We start from the raw sequence: 20919 nt of genomic DNA on the forward strand, positions 1-20919 counted from the left end.
TCATTGGGGTCATTGGGGTCATCATTGGGGTCATGGGGGCCCAGAACCCCAACGCCACCTTCGGGGAGGTCTCCAAGATCGTGGCCTCCATGTGGGACAGCCTCGGGGAGGAGCAGAAACAGGTCCGGGGGGGTACTGGGAGGTACTGGGAGCAATGGGAGAGGGACTGGGGTCATCATTGCGGTCATTGAGATCATTGGGAGCAGCACTGGGAGCACTGGGAGCGGCACTGGGAGCACTGGGAGCGGCACTGGGAGCACTGGGAGCGGCACTGGGGGCACTGGGAGTGGCACTGGGGTCATGGGGCAGGTTCGGGTCATCATTGGGGTCATGGGGGCCCAGAACCCCAACGCCACCTTCGGGGAGGTCTCCAAGATCGTGGCCTCCATGTGGGACAGCCTCGGGGAGGAGCAGAAACAGGTCCGGGGGGGGTACTGGGAGGTACTGGGAGCACTGGGAGAGGCACTGGGGTCATCATTGGGGTCATTGAGATCATTGGGAGCAGCACTGGGAGCACTGGGAGCGGCACTGGAGGTACTGGGAGTGGCACTGGGGTCATCATTGGGGTCATCATTGGGGTCATGGGGGCCCAGAACCCCAACGCCACCTTCGGGGAGGTCTCCAAGATCGTGGCCTCCATGTGGGACAGCCTCGGGGAGGAGCAGAAACAGGTCCGGGGGGGTACTGGGAGGTACTGGGAGCACTGGGAGAGGCACTGGGAGCAGCGTTCGGGGCATCATTGGGGTCATTGAGATCATTGGGATCAGCATTGGGGTCATCATTGGGTCATTGGGGTCACCATTGGGGTCATTGGGAGGGATCTGATGAATTTTGGTGAAATTTGGTATAATTTTGGTGGAATTTTGGGGGATTTGATAAATTCTGGTGGGAGCTGGGATTTGATAAATTTGGGTGAAATTTGGGGCAATTTTGGTGGAATTTGGGGAGATTTGATGAATTTGGGTGAGTTTTGGTACAATTTTGGCAGAATTTGGGGTGATGGATTTGGGTGAAATTTGGCACAATTTTGGTGGAATTTGGGGAGATTTGGTGGAATTTGGTGCGATTTTGGTGGAATTCTGGGCGATTCAATGATTTTGGCTGGGATTTGGTACAATTTTGGTGGAATTCTGTGAGATTGACGATTTTTGGTGGAGTTTTGGTGAAATTTTCAGCAATTTGACGAAGTTTGGTGGAATTTTGTGCGTTTTTTGTGGAATTTTCATCGATTTGATGCATTTTGGTCAAATTTGGTGCGATTTTGGTGGAATTTCCAGCAATTTGATGAATTTTGGTCAAATTTGGTGCGATTTTGGTGGAATTTTCAGCAATTTGATGAATTTTGGTCAAAGTTGGTGCAATTTTGGTGGAATTTTCAGCGATTTGATGAATTTTGGTCAAATTTGGTGCAATTTTGGTGGAATTTTCAGCAATTTGATGCATTTTGGTCAAATTTGGTGCGATTTTGGTGGAATTTTCAGCAATTTGATGAATTTTGGTCAAATTTGGTGCGATTTTGGTGGATTTTTCAGCAATTTGATGAATTTTGGCCGAATTTCGTCCAATTTGGGTGGGATTTGTCCAAATTCCATCTGATTCCCCCCTTTCCAGGTGTACAAGAGGAAGACGGAGGCAGCCAAGAAGGAATACCTGAAGGCCCTGGCTGCCTACCGCGCTGTGCTGGTGCGTCCCATGGGGCTGGGATTTGGGCTGAATTCATCACTTTTTGGGGCTTCTATTGATGGAATTAACAGTTTTTTAACACCAATGAGTTTTGGGGTGAATTCATCCCAATTTGGGTCCCCCATTGTTACAACCATTCCTTACCCACCATAGATGCATTTTATGTTAAATCCACCCCAGTTTTGGGCCAAATTCCCCCCTTTTTGGGTCCCCCATTGTTACAACCATTTCTTCCCCACCATAGATGTGTTTTGTGTTAAATCCACCCCATTTTTGGGCCAAATTCCCCCCTTTTTGGGTCCCCCACCCCCATTTTAACCATTAATCTCCTTTTCCCCCCCTTTTTCTCTTCCAGACCTCCGACGCCCCCGACACCGACACCCCTCCCCCACCCCCACCCCCTTCCTCCCCCCCCTCCCCCACCCCATCCCCATCCCCCTCCCCCTCCTCCCCCCCCATCACCCAACTCCTCCTTGCTCCCTCCGTCCTCGCCGTCATCCCGGTCCCACCGCGACCCCCACCGCCACCAGTACAACCAGTACCACCAGTACAACCAGTACCACCAGTACCGCCGCCGCGCCTCCACCCGCCACCATTACAACAGATGCCCCCGCCGGTCCCCGCTCCTCCCATCCAAGGGGGGGCGCTGTTGCAAGCTCCGCCCCCTCTCCAGGCCATGCAGCATCCGGTCCCCGTTGCCACGGCGTCCGCGGTTGCCACGGCGACGGCGCCCCCCCCCCGCCTGCGCCTCACGTTGCCCGTGGCAACGCCAGCGCCGGGGACCCCCCCCCTGCACATCAAGATCCTGCCCCCCCTCCGCGTGCTGGCGGCGCCGGTGGTGACGTCATCATCGGCATCGGCACCAGTACCACCAGTACCGGCACTGGGAGGAGGAGTGGGGGGGGAGGGGAAGGATGGAGAGGATGGAGGAGAGAAGAAGGAGGAGGAGGAGGAGGAGGAGGAAGAGGAGGAGGTGGTGGAGATGGTGGGGGGGGAGTTTGGTGGAGAGGTGAGGAATGGGGGGGGGATAGGGGGGAAATTGGGGGATTTTGGGGGGAAATTGTGGATTTTGGGGGAAATTGTGCATTTAAAGGGGAATTTTGGGGGTGTTTGGTGGGATTTTGGGGGAAATTGTGGATTTGGGCGGAATTGGGGGGAATTTGGTGGGATTTTGGGGGGAAATTGTGGATTTGGGAGGAATTTGGGCTGATTTGGGGGGAATTTTGGAGGAATTATGGGGAATTTGGTGGATATAAGAGGGGTTTGGAGGGAATTTGGTGGGATTTTGATGGAATTTGTGGGGAAATTGTGGATTTGGGAGGAATTTCGGCTGATTTGGGGGTGTTTGGGGGAAATTGGGTGGGAATTTTGGGGGGAAATGGTGGATTTGGGGGTTTGCTGGGATTTTGGGGGAATTTTGAGGACTTTTCGGGGTGTTTGGTGGAATTTGGAGGGAAATCGTGGATTTGGGAGGAATTTGGGGGAGAATTTGGGGGGAAATTGTGGATTTGGGAGGGATTTGGGCAAAATTTGGGATTTCCATAGGATTCATTGGGATCCAACAGGATTTAATGGGGTTCAATGGGATTTTAATGGGGTTCAATGGGGCTCAATGGTCCCCGATGCTGTTCCCCCCCCCCCCGCAGGCCGAGTCCCCCCCGGGCCTGGCCGTGGAGCTGGTACCCGAGGACCCCCCCCCCGCACGCTGCATCCGGGCGGGATGCGGGAACGCGCCCGTGGCCAGCGGGGACTGGGATGAGGAATACTGCAGCAGCGAGTGCGTGGTCAGGCACTGCCGGTGGGTACCCAAAACACCCCAAAACACCCCAAAAACACCCCCAAAACACCCAGAAACACCCAAAAACGGCCTCAAAACACCCAGAAACGGGCAAAAATGGCCCCAAACCAGCTCCAAAACACTCAAATGAGCAAAACCAGCCCCAAAACACCAAGAAATGGCCAAAAATGGCCCCAAAACACCCAGAATGAGCAACATCAGGCCAAAAACACTCAGAAACGGGAAAAAATGGCCCGAAATCACCCAAAAACGACCCCAAAATCCCCAGAAATGAGCAAAACCAGCCCCAAAACACCCAGAAACCGCCAAAAACTTGCAAAACCAGCCCAGAAACAGCTAAAAATGGCCCCAAACCACCCCAAAACAGCCCCAAAACACCCATAAATGAGCAAAACCACCCCAAAATGGCCGCAAATATCCAGAAATGAGCAAAACCAGCCCTAAAACCCCCCCAAAACAGACAAAACCACCCCTAAACCACCCAGAAACGGCCAAAAATGGCCCCAAACCACCCCAAAACAGCCCCAAAACACCCATAAATGGGCAAAACCAGCCCAAAACCCCCCAAAACAGACAAAACCACCCCCAAACCACCCAAAAACGGGCCAAAAACCCCCTTTTTCCCCCAAAACCCCCTTTTTCCACCCAAAACCCCTTTTTTCCCCCAAAAAAAAGCCCTTTTTAACCAAAAACCCCATTTTTAACCAAAATCGCCCTTTTTCGCCCCAAACCGCAGGGACGTGTTCCTGGCCTGGCTCGCCGCCCGCAACGCCGGCCCCAACAGCGTCGTCTTCGTCAAGTGAGCCCCTCCCCCACCCCCCCCATGGGCACTCATGGGGCGCCCCCCACCCCCCCATAGACCCCCCCTTTGTGCCCTGGTTCGTATTAAAGGGGTGCAGGAGCCTTCGGGTGTGGTTGGGGGGGAAAAAGGGCCAAAAAAGGGGGGTTTTGACCCAAAAATGGGGCTTGGGGACCGAAAAATGGGGTTTCTCGACCCAAAAATAGGGGGGGTTGAGCCAAAAACGGGGTTTTTAGTCCCAAAAATAGGGGGTTTCACCCAAAAATGGGGCTTGGGGACACAAAAATGGGGTTTTCGACCCATAAATAGGGGGTTTCGACCCAAAATGGGCGTTGGAGGCCTAAAAATGGGGCTCGGGGACCTAAAAATAGGCGTTTTCACCCCAAAAATGGGGTTGGAGACCCAAAAATGGGGCTTGGGGAACTAAAAATGGGGGGTTTTGACCCCAAAATAGGGGGTTTTGACCCCAAAATGGGCTTGGGGACCTAAAACTGGGGAGTTTCACCCCAAAAATGGGGCTCGGGAAGCCAAAAATGGGTGGTTTTACCCCAAAAATGGGTCTGGAAGGGCCAAAAATGGGGGGGGTTGCCCCGAAAATGGGGCTTGGGGGGGCTAAAAATGGGGGAGTTGACCCAAAACTGAGTGGTTTTACCCCAAAAATGGGGCTTGGGGACGGAAAAATGCGTGTTTGCACCCCCAAAAATGGGTCCTGGAGGACCAAAACTGCAGCTTTTGGCACCAAAATGGGCCTTTGGAACCCCAAAAATGGGCTTTTTAGCCCAAAAACTGCATCTTGGAGCACAAGAAACAAGGTATGGAACCCCAAAAATGGGCTTTTTAACCCCAAAACCAGGTCTTGGAGCACAAAAAACAGTGTTTGGAACCCCAAAAATGGGGTTTTTAGCCCCAAAAATGGGATTTGGATGCCCCCAAATGAGCTTTTTAGCCCCCAAAACATTCTTTTTTACCCCAAAACCAGGCTTTAGACCCCAAAAATGGACATTTTACTCCCAAAAATGGGCTTTCTAGCCCCAAAATGATCTTTTTCACCCCTAAATCCAGATTTTATAGCCCCCAAAATGTTCTTTTTCACCCCAAAACCAGGCTTTAGACCCCTACAATGGAATTTCTAGCCCCCAAAAATGGGCTTTTTAGCCCCAAAATGATCTTTTTCACCCCAAAACCCTGCTTTTCTAACCCTAAAAATGTTCTTTTTCACCCCAGAAACCAGTCTCTGAACCCCCCAAAATGGGCTTTTTAGCCCCCCAAAATGGGCATTTTAGCCCCAAAAATGGGCTTTTTAACCCCAAAAATGGGGTTTTTAGCCCCCAAAACGATCTCCCCCCACCCCATCTTTTGTCACCCCAAAACTCTCCTTTTTCCCCCCAAACCCCCCCATTCCCCCCATAACAAACACACCCGGATCCTTCCTCCCGCATTGCCCTTTATTGCGGCCCCAAAATCGCCGTTTTTTAGCCCAAAATCGGGGCCCCAAACTAGAGGTTTTTGGGCTTGGAGATGACGCCGTCGGGGTAGAGCCGCTTGAAGTGCGCGACCACGTCCGGGTCCAGCAGGTGGATCCCGTCCAGCTGGTTCCCCAGCGTGATCCTGGTAATTAATTGTCATTAATCATTAATAATTAATAATCTCATTAGCATCGTTAATTAACTCATTAGGGTCATTAGTTAACCCATTAAGGTCATTAATTCATTAATGATGGTCATTCATTCATTAGGGTCGATCATTCATTCATTGGGGTCATTCCTTAGCTAGGGGCATTCATTCATCTATCAGTCTATTAATAGGTATTAATTAGTCATTCATTAGTTCTTGAATAGCCATTACTGAGCTGTTAACAAGCTATTTAATTACTGCTTGAATAGTCTTTAGTGAGCTATGAGTTAGCCATTAATTGGTTATTAATTATCCATTACCAAGCTATTAACAAAATATTAACCATTAATTAGTTCTTGAACAGCCATTACTGAATTATTAATTAGTCATAATTAGTTACTGAATAGTCATTACTGAGCTATTAGCAAGCTATTAATTAACCATCACTTAGTTCTTGAATAGCCATTACTGAGTTATTAATTAGCCATTCATTACTTACTAATTATCCATTATGAGCTATTAGCAAGCTATTAATTATTAATTAGCCATTACCAAGCTATCAATTACCCATTAATTACTAATTATCCATCTGACCTATTACCAAGCCATCAATTATCCATTAATCACCCATTACCAACCTATCAATTCACCCTCATTAATTATCCATCACCAATCTATTACCGATCCATTAATTCTCCATTAATTCCCTATTAATTCCCCATTACCGCACTATTATCACCCATTCCCAACCTATTTATTACCCACTATAGATTAACCATTATCGCGCTATTAAGCACCTATTAGCGAGCTATCAATCCCCCGTTAATCAGATGCTAATGAGATGTTAATTATATGCTAATGAGATGCTAATTACCAGTTGGGCTGGACGTTGTGGGGCCGCCCGAAGAGCTCGATCTTGCGCGTGCCGGGCGAGAGCCTCTCGATCATCCCATAGATCTCATCCGGCTTGTGGCTCGTCGACCGCACCTGATTGGTCGACACCGACGCCCTCATTAGCATATGCAAATGACGCCGCCAATGACGTCATCAGCGGCGGCGGCTGTGATTGGCTGGGGTTTAAAGGGCGTCACCTCGGCCACGATGACGTCGCAGTCCAAGCCCCGGTTGAAGCCTTGGGGGTTGCCTTTCACCCCGACCTCATAGGGAAAAATGGGGGGTTTTGACCCAAAATGAGACAAAATCTGCATTTCCGAACCCAAAATCTGCCTTTCTGTACCCAAAATCGGCCTTTCTGTACCCAAAATCTGCCTTTCTGAACCCAAAATCTGCCTTTCTGAACCCAAAATAGGCCTTTCGGAACACAAAATCCCCCTTTTCCACCTCAAAACCCCACTCTTGGACCCAAAATCCCCCTTTTCCACCCCAAAAGCCCAGTCCAGGACACCAAAATCCCCCTTTTCCACCCCAAAATCCCCCTTTTCCACCCCAAAACCCCCCTCTTGGACCCAAAATCCCCCTTTTCCACCCCAAAACCCCCTCCCAGACCCAAAATCCCCCTTTTCCACCCCAAAACCCCCCTCCCAGACCCAAAATCCCCCTTTTCCACCCCAAGACCCTAAATCCCCCTTTTTCACCCCAAATGACCCAAAATCGCCATTTTCACCCCAAAAGACCCCAAATCCCCCTTTTTCACCCAAAAGACCCAAAATCCCCCTTTTTCACCCCAAAAGAACCAAAATTCCCCTTTTTCATTCCAAAAGACCCAAAATCCCCCTTTTTTCACCCCAAAATACCCAAAATCCCCCTTTTTCACCCCAAAAGACCCAAAATCCCCCTTTTTCACCCCAAAAGACCCCAAATCCCCCTTTTTCACCCCAAAAGACCCAAAATCGCCCGTTTTCCCCCCATACCAAGCAGTGCTCCTTGCCGTGGTTGAGCCAGTGCCCGGTGCGGCCGGTGCGGATGATTCGCTGCAGCTGATTGGTCTTCACCCAGATGATCTCATCCACCCGCTCGTACCTGCCCGTTTGGGGGAAAAAACCGCGATTTTGGGTCATTTGGGGTGAAAAAGCGATTTTGGGTCATTTGGGGTGAAAAATGGCGATTTTGGGGTGTAAAAAGGTGATTTTGGGTCATTTAGGGTGAAAAAGGGCAATTTTGGGTCATTTGGGGTGAAAACGGCGATTTTGGGGTGAAAAAGGGTGATTTTGGGTCATTTTGGGTGAAAAAGCAATTTTGGGTCATTTTGGGGTGAAAAAGGGTGATTTTGGGTAATTTTGGGGTAAAAACTGATTTTGGGTCATTTTGGGGTGAAAAATGGCAATTTTGGGGTGAAAAAGGGCGATCTTGGGTCATTTGGGGTGAAAAAAACGATTTTGCGTCATTTGGGGTGAAAAACGATGATTTTGGGTCATTTGGGGTGAAAAAAAGCGATTTTGCGTCATTTGGGGTGAAAAACGGTGATTTTGGGTCATTTTGGAGTGAAAAAGGGCTATTTTGGATCATTTTGGATGAAAAAGCGATTTTGGGTCATTTTGGGGTGAAAAACGGTGATTTTGGGGAGCTCAGAACATCAAAACTCACCCCCAGAGGTTGAGGCATTCGCGGCCCAGCTCCATGGCCCTGTGGAGAGGAGGGATTGGGGTCACCAAGGGGGTTTTGGGGTCAAAAAGGGGGGTTTTGGGTCAATAAAGGGGTTTTTGGGGTGAATAAAGGGGGTTTGGGGTGAATAAAGGGGATTTGGGGACAATAAAGGGGGTTTGAGGGTATCTAAGGGGGGTTTGGGGCCCTGATGGGGTTGGGGGACCCCAATGGAGGCCCCAATGGAGACCTCAATGGAACCCCCCAATGGACCCCCCGAATGGACTCCCCAATGGAAGACCCCAATGGAAGACCCAAATGGACCCCCCCATGGAAGAACCCAATGGAGACCCCAATGGAAGACCCCAATGGACCCCCCTAATGAACCCCCCAATGGACCGCCCCAATGGAAGACCCCAATGGAACCCCCCAATGAACCCCCCAATGGACCCCCCCAATGGAAGACCCCAATGAACCCCCCAATGGACCCCCCAATGGAAGACCCCAATGGACCCCCCAATGTAAGACCCCAATAGAAGACCCCAATGGCGACCCCAATGGAAGATCCCAATGGAAGACCCCAATGGAGGATATCAATGGACAACCCCAATGGACCCCCCCTATGGACCCAAATGGAAGATCCCAATGGAAGACCCCAATGGAACCCCCCCATTCTAAGACCCCAATGGACCCCCCCCCCCCCCCCCCCCCCCGCCATTTCAGTGGGGGTCAGACCTTCCGGTGACCCAGAGGAAGAGGAAGCCCTCATCCTGCAGGCCGGGGATGTTGAGGCGCCGCATCTCATCGTCGGTGAGGGTCCCATAGGGCAGCTCCATGTGGATGTCCCAGGGGGGGTCGGCCATCACCACCGAGAACTTACCCAGGATGCTCACGTCCAGGTACCGGATGTCGCAGCAGATCCACTGCAATGGGGGGGGGGAAATGGGGGGGGGGGGAGGGGAAATGGGGTGGGGGAGGGGCAACAATGTGAAAAATACAGAGGGGGTCGTGCGCGGGTGGAAAAATTTTAAGAAAATTACAATGGAAATGGGGGTGGGGGAGGGGCAAAATTTGTGAAAAATACAGAGGGGGTCGTGCGCGGGTGGAAATATTTTAATAAAATTACAATGGAAACGGGTGGGGGAGGGGAAATGGGGTGGGGGAGGGGCAACATTTGTGAAAAATACGGAGGGGGTCGTGCGCGGGCGGAGGAATTTTAATAAAATTACAAAGGAAACGGGGGTGGGGGAGGGGCAGCATTTGTGAAAAATACGGAGGGGGTCGTGTGTGGGTGGAGAAATTTTAATAAAATTACAATGGAAACAGAGTGGGGGAGGGCAACATTTGTGAAAAATACGGAGGGGGTCGTGCGCATGTGGAAAAATTTTAAGAAAATTACAACGGAAACGGGTGGGGGAGGGGCAACCTTTGTGAAGAATACGGAGGGGGTCGTGTGTGGGTGGAGAAATTTTAAGAAAATTACAACGGAAACGGGTGGGGGTGGGGGAGGGGCAACATTTGTGAAAAATACGGAGGGGGTCGTGCGCGGGTGGAGAAATTTTAAGAAAATTACAACGGAAACGGGTGGGGGAGGGGCAACATTTGTGAAAAATACAGAGGGGGTCGTGCGCGTGTGGAAAAATTTTAAGAAAATTACAATGGAAATGGGTGGGGGGGGAGGGGCAACATTTGTGAAAAATACGGAGGGGGTCGTGCGCATGTGGAAAAATTTTAAGAAAATTACAACGGAAACGGGTGGGGGAGGGGCAACATTTGTGAAAAATACGGAGGGGGTCGTGCGCGGGTGGAAAAATTTTAAGAAAATTACAATGGAAATGGGGGGGGGAGGGGCAACATTTGTGAAAAATACGGAGGGGGTCGTGCGCAGGCGGAGGAATTTTAAGAAAATTACAACAGAAATGGGGGTGGGGGAGGTGAGGGGCAAAAATGTGAAAAATACGGAAGGGGTCGTGCGCGGGTGGAAAAATTTTAAGAAAATTACTATGGAAACGGTTCCAATGCTGATGGGTTCGGTGAAATTACTCGGAATTTATCAATATCCAGCAAAATTTGTCAAAATCCAACAGAATTTCAATAAAGTTACAATAGAAAGCGCTCGAATTCTGATGGATTCATCAAAATCGATCAGAATTTATCAATATCTATCAAAATTTATCCAGAATTCCAACCAAAACCTCTCAAATTCTGACGAATCCATCAGAATTTCTCAAAATCCATCAAAATTTCTCAAAATCCATTAAAATTTACCCAAAATTACAACAGAAACCTCTCAAATTCTGACAGATTCATCGAAATCCATCGGAATTTATAAAAATCTAGCAGGATTTCTACAAATCCATCAGAATTTCAACAAAATTCCAACAAAAACCTCTCAAATTCTAATGAATTCATCAAAATTCATCAGATTTTGTCCAAAATTACAACAAAAACTTTCAAATTCTGCTGAATCCATCAAAATCGCACAAAATTTCTCAAAATCCGTCAAGGTTTCTCAAAATCCCTGCAAATTTCTCCAAAATTTCGATCAAAACCTCTCAAATTCTGACAAATTCATCAAAATTTCTCAGAATATCTCAAAATTTCTTCAAATCTGTCAGAATTTTCCAAATCCATCAAAATTTCCCCAAAATCCGAACCAAAACCTTTCAAATTCTGCCGAATCCCTCAAAATCCCTCCCAATTTCTCCCCAGTTCCAACCCAATCCCCTCCCAATCCCATCCCCATTGATCCCCATTGATCCCCATCCCCATTGATCCCCATCCCATTGATCCCCATTGATCCCATTAACCCCCATTACCTGCGGTGGGAAGAGCCGATCGGCCCCAGCATCGCTCCCCCCGGGGGGCCGGACCAGCTCCTTGGGGGGGGGTGTCCGTGTCTGCCGTGGGGCAGAGGTGTGGGGCGGGCTATGGGGCGGCGCTATGGGGCCGGCGTCGATCTCGTAGTGCACGTACTTGCAGGTGTCCATATGGAAGCAGGTGTTGAGGAAGGAGCAGTCCCCAAGGGACTCGTCCGTGTGCTTGTTGATGATGCGGCTATGGGGCAGGAGGGGGGGTTTTGGGGTGAAACCAGGGGGTTTTGGGGCCGTTTGGGGGTGTTTGGTAATAGGGAGATGGAGCTGTGGGTCTGTGGGTGGAGAATGTGGGTCTATGGGTGGAGAACATGGGTCTATGGGTCTATGGGTGGAGAACATGGATCTATGGGTCTATGGACATCCCTATGGACATCCCTATGGGTCTATGGGTGTCCCTATGGGTCTATTGGTGTCCCTATGGGTCTATTGGTGTCCCTATGGGTATCTCCATGTCGTTATGGGTATCCCTATGGGTCTATGGGTATCCCTATAGGTCTATGGGTGTCCCTATGGATCCCTCCCCATAGATGCCCCTCCCCCCATTGCTGCCCCTCCCCCCGTCGCCCCTCCCCCCTCACCGGAAGTGCAGCCTCGGGCAGGGCCTCTGCCCCCCGCTCCCCCTCACGCACTCCTCCTTGGTCCCGTGCTCGCAGAACTCCTGGACCTGGGCCCGGCCCCGGGACCGGAACTTGTCCACCATGGATTGCTCCTTGGCCGTGGTGCTGTGGAGCAGCTCCAGGATCTCCTGGCTCACCTGCCCCATAGGGAGACACAGCCCTGCCCCATAGACACAGCCCTGCCCCATAGACACAGCCCCAGAGACCCCATTGATGGATCCCCATTGATGGCTCCCCATTGACCATCTCACCCCTTCCCATGGTGGCCATCTTGGATGTGTCCTCCTCATGGCAGCCATCTTGGATATGTCTGCCCCCCATGGCTGCCATCTTGGATGTGTGTCCCCCGTGGCGGCCATCTTGGATATGTGCCCCCATGGCTGCCATCTTGGATGTGTGTCCCCCGTGGCGGCCATCTTGGATATGTGCCCCCATGGCTGCCATCTTGGATGTGTGTCCCCCGTGGCGGCCATCTTGAATATGTGCCCCCATGGCGGCCATCTTGGATATGTGCCTCCCCCATGGAGGCCATCTTGGATATGTGCCTCCCCCATGGCGGCCATCTTGGATATGTGCCTCCCACATGGCGGCCATCTTGGATATGTGCCCCCCATGGCGGCCATCTTGGATATGTGTCCTGATGGCGGCCATCTTGGATATGTGTCTCCCCGCATGGCGGCCATCTTGGATGTGTGTGTGTCCACCATGGCGGCCATTTTGGATGTGTGTCTCCATGGCGGCCATCTTGGATATATATATGTGTGTGTGTGTGTGTGTGTGTGTGTGTGTGTGTGTGTCCCGTGGCGGCCATCTTGAATGTGTGTCCCCATGGCGGCCATCTTGTATATGTGTTCCCCCCCATGGCGGCCATCTTGTATATGTGTCCCCCCCCACGGCGGCCATCTTGTATATGTGTTCCCCCCCACAGCAGCCATCTTGTATACGCGTCCCCCCCCCGGCGGCCATCTTGTCCCCCTCACCTTCTTGCTCTGCTGCTCCTTAGTGGACTGCTGACTCAGGAGGCTCTCGATCTCCAGGTCCACGTCCGACGCCATCTTGCGCGCTCTCTTCACCCCCTCCTTCCCTTCCCCTCCTCCTCCTCCTTCCCCCATCGTCGCCGTGGCAACGCCGCCATCTTGCTCCGCCTTCCTCCTCCTCCCCCCCGCCGCCGCCGGCGGTGACGTCATCATCATGGCGCTCAGCTTGGAGCGGTCGGCGTAGGTCACCACCATGATGGGGGCGGAGCCGGAAATGACGTCATCGGTGGGCGGGGCTAAGAGCCCCCGGCGCACCTCGATGAGCTCCTGGGCCGCAAACTTCTGCAGGAGGCTCTCAACGGCGTGCCGGGGCGGGGGCGGGGCCGTGACGTCATCCTGTGGGCGGGGCAATGGGAGGTCATCAGGCCACGCCCCCCTTTGAGGGAATGGCGGCATCCTATGGGGACCAATAGAACCCCATCTATGGAGGTGATGTCATCCTATAGGGACGAATAAACCCCATCTATGGAGATGATGTCATCATACATTAACCACGCCCCCCCCATAGACCCCTTCTATAGCTGCCTATAAGACAGGAAGGCAGGAAGTGGTGACCCCAAGATGGCCGCCGCGGCAGGAAGTGACGTCACTCACGGCGGCCATGACGCGGCAGAGGGCCTCGGCGTCGGCCGGCAGCGGGAGGGGGGGGTCGGCGAGGAGGAGGAGGAGGCGGCGCTCGAGGGCGGGGTCGCAGGCGGTGACGTCATCGGGGGCAGGGCGGCGCGAGGATGACGTCAGCGATGACGTCACTGAGGAGGAGGAGGAGGGAGGGGGGGAGGAGGAGGAGGGAGGTGGAGGGGCCGGGCTGGAGGTGCGAGGGGGGGTGGGGTCTGGGGGGAAGACGGGGAGGGGCTCATTAATAGGGGTTAATGAACACCCTCATTAAGCCAGGACCCCCCATTGAGGGCATTTAAGCCTCATTAAGGGCCATTAAGCCCCTAATTAAAGCCATTAACCCCCTTAACCCCCCTAATTAACCTTATTGACATTAAACCCCATTAATGGCTATAAACCCTGTAATTAAAACCACTAACCCCCTTAACCCCCCAATTAACCGTATTAATTGCCATTAAACCCCATTAATGGCTATAAACCCCCTAATTAATCCTATTCAGTGCCATTAACCCCCATAATTATCCTTATCAATTGCCAGTAGCCCTAATTAATGGCCATTAACCTCCTAATTAACCCTCATTAATCCCATTTACCCCATTAAACCCCTTAATTAACCCCATTAACCCCATTAATTCCCCCATTCCCCCTCATTACCCCATTAATTACCCCCTTTACCCCTCATTAACCACATTAATTACCCCATTCCCCCTCATTAACCCCATTAATTGCCCCATTCCCCCTCATTAACCCCATTAATTGCCCCATTCCCCCTCATTAACCCCATTAATTCCCCATTCCCCCTCATTAACCCCATTAATTGCCCCATTCCCCCTCATTAACCCCCTTAATTCCCCCATTCCCCCTCATTAACCCCATTAATTCCCCCATTCCCCCTCGTTAACCCCATTAATTACCCCATTCCCCCTCATTAACCCCATTAATTGCCCCATTCCCCCTCATTAACCCCATTAATTCCCCCATTCCCCCTCATTAACCCCATTAATTCCCCATTCCCCCTCATTAACCCACTTAATTCCCCATTCCCCCTCATTAACCCACTTAATTCCCCATTCCCCCTCATTAACCCCATTAATTCCCCCATTCCCCCTCATGAACCCCATTAATTCCCCATTCCCCCTCATTAACCCCATTAATTGCACCATTCCCCCTCATTAACGCCATTAATTACCCCCTTACCCTCATTAACCCCCTTAATTCCCCCATTCCCCCATTAATTAACCCCTTACCCCTCATTAACCCCTTATTTACCCCCTTTCCCCTCATTAACCCCCCCCCGTTAATCACCCAGCGGGTCCTGCTTCCTCCGCCGCTGCAGCCGCTCCCGGAGCGAATCCAGCTGCTTCTTATGGGCCTGGATGGAGCTCCACGTGTCCGACATGGCGCCGGTAACGGGATCAACGGGATCCGGCACCGGGATCAACGGGATCGGGCCTCTGCGATCCCGGGATGCGGCCTAACCGGGGTAGGCCCCGCCGCCTTCCCCTCACGGAGCCGGAAGCGGAAGTGACCGCTGGGGAAGGCGGATCGTCATGGCAACGGGCCGCCATCTTGAGAGCTGGCAGCGCCTCAGTAACGGCAGCCGCCATCTTGTGGGCTGGCGCTTATCGTCATGGCAACGACCGCCATTTTGGAAGCTGGCGCTTATCGTCATGGCAGCGGTCGCCATCTTTAGAGAGGGTACAGCCGCTTTACGCCGTCTCTTTCGCGACAGCCGCCATCTTGAGGGCTGGCGCGTATCGCCATGGCAACGGCCGCGCTCCCCTATCTCCATAGCGACCGCCGCCATCTTGAATGTTATCGCCTGTCTCCATACCAACCGCCGCCATCTTGAATGCTATCTAGAGCTCCATAGCGACCGCCGCCATCTTGAATGCTGCCTAGATCTCTATAGCGACCGCCGCCATCTTGAATGTTATCCACTATCTCCATAGCGACCGCCGCCGTCTTGAATGCTACATAGATCTCCATAGCGACCGCCGCCATCTTGAATGTTATCCCCCATCTCCATAGCGACCGCCGCCATCTTGAATGCTACCTAGATCTCCATAGCGACCGCCGCCATCTTGAATGTTATCCACTATCTCCATGGCAACCGCCGCCATCTTGCGCATCGTCTCCGTGGCAACGGCCGCCATTTTGTCCCCTGAGAAGCCCCCCCACCCCCAAAATAAGCCCAGAGGGGGGGGGAGGGGCTGTTTAATGGCTTTAATGGCCTAATCTATGGTTATGGGGGTGGGGGATGGGGTGCAGGGGGGGTCTCCATCACCCCCCATTGTCCTACTGGTCCCCTTCCACATCCATGGGGGGGTCCTGCTCCATTGGGGCCTGTGGGGAGAGGAGGGGGGGGTCAGTGCTGCTGTGCCTCAGTTTCCCCCCATTGCCCCCCCTTTTCCCTTTATTCCCAAGGGATTTTCCCCAAATTTCACCATTTTCCCAGTTTTTTCCCCAATTTCCACCCAAATTCCTTCATTTTCCCCACAATTTTCCCGAAATTCCCTCCATTTCCCCACAATTTCCCCAATTTCCCTTAGATTTCCACCCGAATTTCCCCCCAATTTTCCCCAAAATCCCACCCATATTTCCCCCAAATTTCCCCCAAACTCCACTCGAATCCCATCCAAATTTCCCCCAATTTTCCCCAAATTTCCCCCAAATCCCACCCATATTTCCCCCAAATACCACTCAAAACCCACCCAAATTTCCCCCAAATTCTACCCAAATTTCCCCAATTTTCCCCAAATCCACCCCAAATCCCCCAAATTTCCGATTTCCCCCAATTTCCCCCAATTCCCACCCAAATTTCCCCCAAATTCCACTCAAATCCCACCCAAATCCCCCAAATTTACCCCAATTTTTTCCCCCCAATCCCCCCCCACCCCCCTTCCCCTCCCCCATCCCCCTCTTACCTCCCCTTCCTCCTCCCTTCCTCCTCCTCCTCCTGGTGCCTCCTGCCCCTCCCCCCTCTCCGGGCCCAGAGGGGGGCAGGGGGCGGGGGGGGGCCCCCCCCACGGCTGCCATTGGGCTCCCATTGACGTCAATGGGGATGATGATGGGGGGGGGGAGGGGAGGAAGAGCGGCCATGATGGGGTGGGGGCAGGGCCCCCCTTGCACCCATTGGCCCCCGACAGCAGCCGCAGCTTGGGGAAGGCGGCGAGGGGGAGGGGGGGGCTCCCATTGGCTGGAATGGGGCTCCCATTGGGTTGAATGGGGCTCCCATTGGCTGGAATGGGGCTCCCATTGGGTTGAATGGGGCTCCCACTGGGTTGAATGGGGCTCCCGTTGGTTGGAATGGGGCTCCCATTGGGTTGAATGGGGCTCCCATTGGCTTGTTGGGTGCTCCCATTGACCTCATGGGTGCTCCCATTGACTTGATGGGTGCTCTCGTTGACTGGAATGGGGCTCCCGTTGACTTGAATGGGGTTCCCGTTGACTGGAATGGGGTTCCCATTGACTGGAATGGGGCTCCCATTGACTTGATGGGTGCCCCCATTGACTGGGGCTCCCCCATTGACCTCATGGGTGTTTGGGTTGACTTGATGGGTGCTCCCATTGACTTGTTGGGTGCTCCCATTGACCTGAATGGGGCTCCCATTGACCTGCTGGGTGCTCCCATTGACTTGCTGGGTGTCCATGTTGACCTGCTGGGTGCTCCCATTGACCTGTTGGGTGCTCCCATTGACTTGATGGGTGCTCCCATTGACTTGAATGGGGCTCCCATTGACTTGCTGGGTGCTCCCATTGACCTGCTGGCTGCTCCCATTGACTTGCTGGCTGTCCCCATTGCCTTGTTGCTTGCCCACGTTGCCCAGTTGGGTGCCCCCATGGCCATGGCCGGCCCCACCATGGTGCTGGGCACCCACCTTCACTTCCTGGGGGCCCCCATTGACCTCTTGAGCAGCCACAATGCCACGGTGAGGGGCCACGGTCACCTCTTGCTTGCCCCCATTGACTTGCTTGCCTCCATTGACCTGTTGGTTGCCCCCATTGACTTGGTTGCCCCCATTGAGTGGTTGGTTGCCCACACTGACATGTTGGTTGCCCCCGTTGATTAGGTTGCCTTCATTGAGCGGTTGGTTGCTCCTGTTGACTTGGTTGCCCCCATTGAGCGGTTGGTTGCCTCCATTGACTTGGTTGCCCCCATTGAGCAGTTGGTTGCCTCCATTGACTTGGTTGCCCCCATTGAGTGGCTGGTTGCCCCCATTGGCCTGTTGGTTGCTCCTATTGACTTGGTTGCTCCCATTGACTTGGTTGCCTCCATTGACGTGGTTGCTCCTATTGACTTGGTTGCCCCCACTGAGTGGCTGGTTGCCCCCATTGACTTGGTTGCCCCCATTGACTTGGTTGCCCCCGTTGAGTGATTGGTTGCTCCTGTTGACTTGGTTGCCCCCATGGAGTGATTGGTTGCTCCTGTTGACTTGGTTGCCCCCATGGAGTGGTTGGTTGCCCCCATTGACTTGGTTGCCCCCGTTGAGTGATTGGTTGCCCCCATTGACTTGGTTGCCCCCATTGAGTGATTGGTTGCCCCCATTGACTTGGTTGCCCCCATTGAGTGGCTGGGTGCTCCTATTGACTTGCTTGCCCCCATTGACTTGGTTGCCCCCATTGAGTGATTGGTTGCCCCCATTGACTTGGTTTCCCCCATTGAGTTGCTGGTCGCTCCCATTGACTTGGTTGCCCCCATGGAGTGGCTGGTTGCTCCTATTGACTTGGTTGCCCCTATTGAGTGATTGGTTGCCCACATTGACTTGCTTGCCCCCATTGACTTGGTTGCCCCCATTGAGCGGTTGGTTGCCCCCATTGAGTGGCTGGTTGCTCCTATTGACTTGCTTGGCCCCATTGACTTGCTTGCCCCCACTGAGCACTTGGTTGCCCCCATTCCCCTCCGCCCCCTTCCCCACCACCCCCCCCAGTCCCCCCCGCCCCCCGTGCTGCGCAGGCAGCGGCCCCAGCCCCACGAGCGTGGGGCGCTGTCGCTGACCCTTGCCAGCGGCGCGGGACGGGGCGCAGCGGCTGTGGGCTATGGGGCAGCGGTGGGGCAGGAAGGGGGCCTTGTGGGGCAGGGCGTGCAGGGTGCCCAGGAGGAGGAGCTGGCGGGAGATGTCCTCGGTGAGCTGGAGCTGGTGGAGCTGGCGCTGCTGCAGGACGCGGAGCTCCTCCAGGATCAAGGGCAGGTTCAATGGGGAGGGCAAGGGGTGGGGGGGGCTGTGGGGCGGGCGCTGTGGGTCCGAGTCCATGGTGGGGGGGGGAGCTGGGAGCATGGGGGGGGGGGAATGGGATGGGGGAGACAGGAAAGGAGGGGGGTTAGACCCAAAATTAGGGGGTTTAGGCCCAAAATCAGGGGGTTTAGACCCAAAATCAGGGGGTTTAGACCCAAAATTAGGGGGTTTAGACCCAAAATTAGGGGGTTTAGGCCCAAAATTAGGGGGGTTACCCCCCAAATTAAGGTTTCAACCCCAAAAAGCAGTTGTTTGACCCCGAAATTAGGTGGTTTAAGCCCAAAATTTAGGTGATTGAGACCCAAATTTAGGTGGTTTATACCCGAAATTAGGTGGTTTAGGCCCAAAAGTAGGGGGTTTAGGCCCAAAAGTAGAGGGTTTAGACCCAAAATTAAGGTTTCCACCCCAAAAAGCAGTTGTTTGACCCCGAAATTAGGTGGTTTAAGCCCAAAAGTAGGGGGTTTAGACCCAAAATTAGGGGGTTTAGGCCCAAAATTAGGGGGTTTAGGCCCAAAATCAGGGGGTTTAAGCCCAAAATTAGGGGGTTTAGACCCAAAATTAGGGGGTTTAGGCCCAAAATTAGGGGGGTTACCCCCCAAATTAAGGTTTCAACCCCAAAAAGCAGTTGTTTGACCCCGAAATTAGGTGGTTTAAGCCCAAAATTTAGGTGATTGAGACCCAAATTTAGGTGGTTTATACCCGAAATTAGGTGGTTTAGGCCCAAAAGTAGGGGGTTTAGGCCCAAAAGTAGAGGGTTTAGACCCAAAATTAAGGTTTCCACCCCAAAAAGCAGTTGTTTGACCCCGAAATTAGGTGGTTTAAGCCCAAAAGTAGGGGGTTTAGACCCAAAATTAGGGGGTTTAGGCCCAAAATTAGGGGGTTTAGGCCCAAAATCAGGGGGTTTAAGCCCAAAATTAGGGGGTTTAGACCCAAAATTAGGGGGTTTAGGCCCAAAATTAGGGGGGTTACCCCCCAAATTAAGGTTTCAACCCCAAAAAGCAGTTGTTTGACCCCGAAATTAGGTGGTTTAAGCCCAAAATTTAGGTGATTGAGACCCAAATTTAGGTGGTTTATACCCGAAATTAGGTGGTTTAGGCCCAAAAGTAGGGGGTTTAGGCCCAAAAGTAGAGGGTTTAGACCCAAAATTAAGGTTTCCACCCCAAAAAGCAGTTGTTTGACCCCGAAATTAGGTGGTTTAAGCCCAAAAGTAGGGGGTTTAGACCCAAAATTAGGGGGTTTAGGCCCAAAATTAGGGGGTTTAATCACAAAATCAGGGGGGTTACCCCCCAAATTAAGGTTTCAACTACAAAAAGCAGTTGTTTGACCCCGAAATTAGGTGGTTTAGGCCCAAAACTAGGGGGTTTAGGCCCAAAATCACCAAAACCACAATTACCCCCCCAAAAAACTGACATTTTCCGCTCCAAAATCACCTTTTCCCCCACAAAAACCACCATTAACCCCCAAAATCCCTGCTTTTGACCCCAAATCAACATCACCGCCCCCAAAGCACCACTAAGCCCCAAAATCACCTTTTTTCACCTCAAAAATCACCATTAACCCCCCAAAATCACAGTTTTCCCCCCAAAATCACCATTTTCCCCACAAAAAAGCATCGTTTCACAGCCAAATCAATATTACCCCCAAAAACAACGTTTCCCCCCCAAAATCCTCATTTTTCACCCCAAACGACATGTCCAGCCCCAAACTCCCCCTTTTTCACCCCAAAACGAACATCAACCCCCCAAAATCCCCATTTCCCCCCCAAAATCCACATTTCTCCACTCAAATCCCCATTTCCAGCCCCAAAATCCCCCTTTTTCACCCCAAAACGACCTTCCCCCCCCCAAAAGGGATGGATAAGGGGGGTCCCACCTCCAGGCTCAGCCATTCCTATGGGGGTCCCCTGGGTGCCCCCCCACCCACCCCATAGGAGGAAGAGGAGGGGACCAAGGCGGATGTAAAGGGGGGGGGGGAGCCCCCCCTATGATGACGTCATTAAGGGGAGGGGGAGTTTTGGGGCGAAAATGGGGGGAAAAGGGGTTTTGGTGGGGTCTAAAGGGGGTTTTGGGGTAAGAAACCTCTTTTTGGGAGATATAAACCCA

At 52.5% G+C, this 20919-nt stretch overlaps 2 protein-coding genes and 1 long non-coding RNA gene across 3 annotated transcripts; 1 reads left to right on the forward strand and 2 right to left on the reverse strand.

Annotated features, from left to right (window-relative positions):
* The first annotated feature begins 32 nt into the window (after positions 1-32).
* On the forward strand, positions 33-4318 carry LOC133208275 (TOX high mobility group box family member 4-like). Its single transcript, XM_061346015.1, has 8 exons — positions 33-122; positions 310-441; positions 492-671; positions 1612-1683; positions 2357-2548; positions 2630-2692; positions 3330-3481; positions 4218-4318. The coding sequence occupies exons 1-8, from the start codon at positions 33-35 to the stop codon at positions 4282-4284; spliced, it is 948 nt and encodes a 315-aa protein (XP_061201999.1). The 3' UTR covers positions 4285-4318.
* A 1437-nt stretch (positions 4319-5755) lies between these two features.
* On the reverse strand, positions 5756-14979 carry LOC133208277 (N6-adenosine-methyltransferase catalytic subunit-like). Its single transcript, XM_061346016.1, has 11 exons — positions 14886-14979; positions 13560-13795; positions 12909-13301; positions 11890-12065; positions 11255-11492; positions 9171-9358; positions 8439-8477; positions 7766-7874; positions 6986-7051; positions 6769-6881; positions 5756-5888 (listed from the first exon to the last, which is right to left on the reverse strand). Exons 1-11 carry the CDS (start codon positions 14977-14979, stop codon positions 5777-5779), a joined length of 1764 nt encoding a protein of 587 aa, XP_061202000.1. The 3' UTR covers positions 5756-5776.
* Positions 14980-17708: 2729 nt separating this feature from the next.
* LOC133208276 (uncharacterized) lies at positions 17709-18364 on the reverse strand. The gene is made up of 3 exons (XR_009724312.1): positions 18308-18364; positions 18095-18175; positions 17709-17902 (listed from the first exon to the last, which is right to left on the reverse strand). It is a non-coding gene; the product is annotated as an uncharacterized LOC133208276 (long non-coding RNA).
* Between the last annotated feature and the right edge of the window lie 2555 nt (positions 18365-20919).

Source organism: Neopsephotus bourkii, unplaced genomic scaffold, assembly GCF_033783945.1.
Source record: "Neopsephotus bourkii isolate Nb327-2 ecotype Australia unplaced genomic scaffold, CSIRO-AGI_Nbou_v1 NB_255, whole genome shotgun sequence".
NCBI lineage: Eukaryota > Metazoa > Chordata > Aves > Psittaciformes > Psittacidae > Neopsephotus > Neopsephotus bourkii.

Bases quoted from the DNA above. Each gene is read 5' to 3' on its own strand.
- LOC133208275 (XM_061346015.1), top strand. From the start codon at position 33: ATGGGGGCCCAGAACCCCAACGCCACCTTCGGGGAGGTCTCCAAGATC. The intron at 442-491 runs GTACTGGGAGCA...GGGGTCATTGAG, and splicing joins TCCGGGGGGGGTACTGGGAG to ATCATTGGGAGCAGCACTGG. The intron at 2,693-3,329 runs GTGAGGAATGGG...CCCCCCCCGCAG, and splicing joins GGGGGGAGTTTGGTGGAGAG to GCCGAGTCCCCCCCGGGCCT.
- LOC133208277 (XM_061346016.1), bottom strand. From the start codon at position 14,979: ATGTCGGACACGTGGAGCTCCATCCAGGCCCATAAGAAGCAGCTGGAT. The intron at 13,302-13,559 runs GTGAGTGACGTC...CCCCGCCCACAG, and splicing joins TCTGCCGCGTCATGGCCGCC to GATGACGTCACGGCCCCGCC. The intron at 8,478-9,170 runs GTCTGACCCCCA...TCCTCTCCACAG, and splicing joins TTCCTCTGGGTCACCGGAAG to GGCCATGGAGCTGGGCCGCG.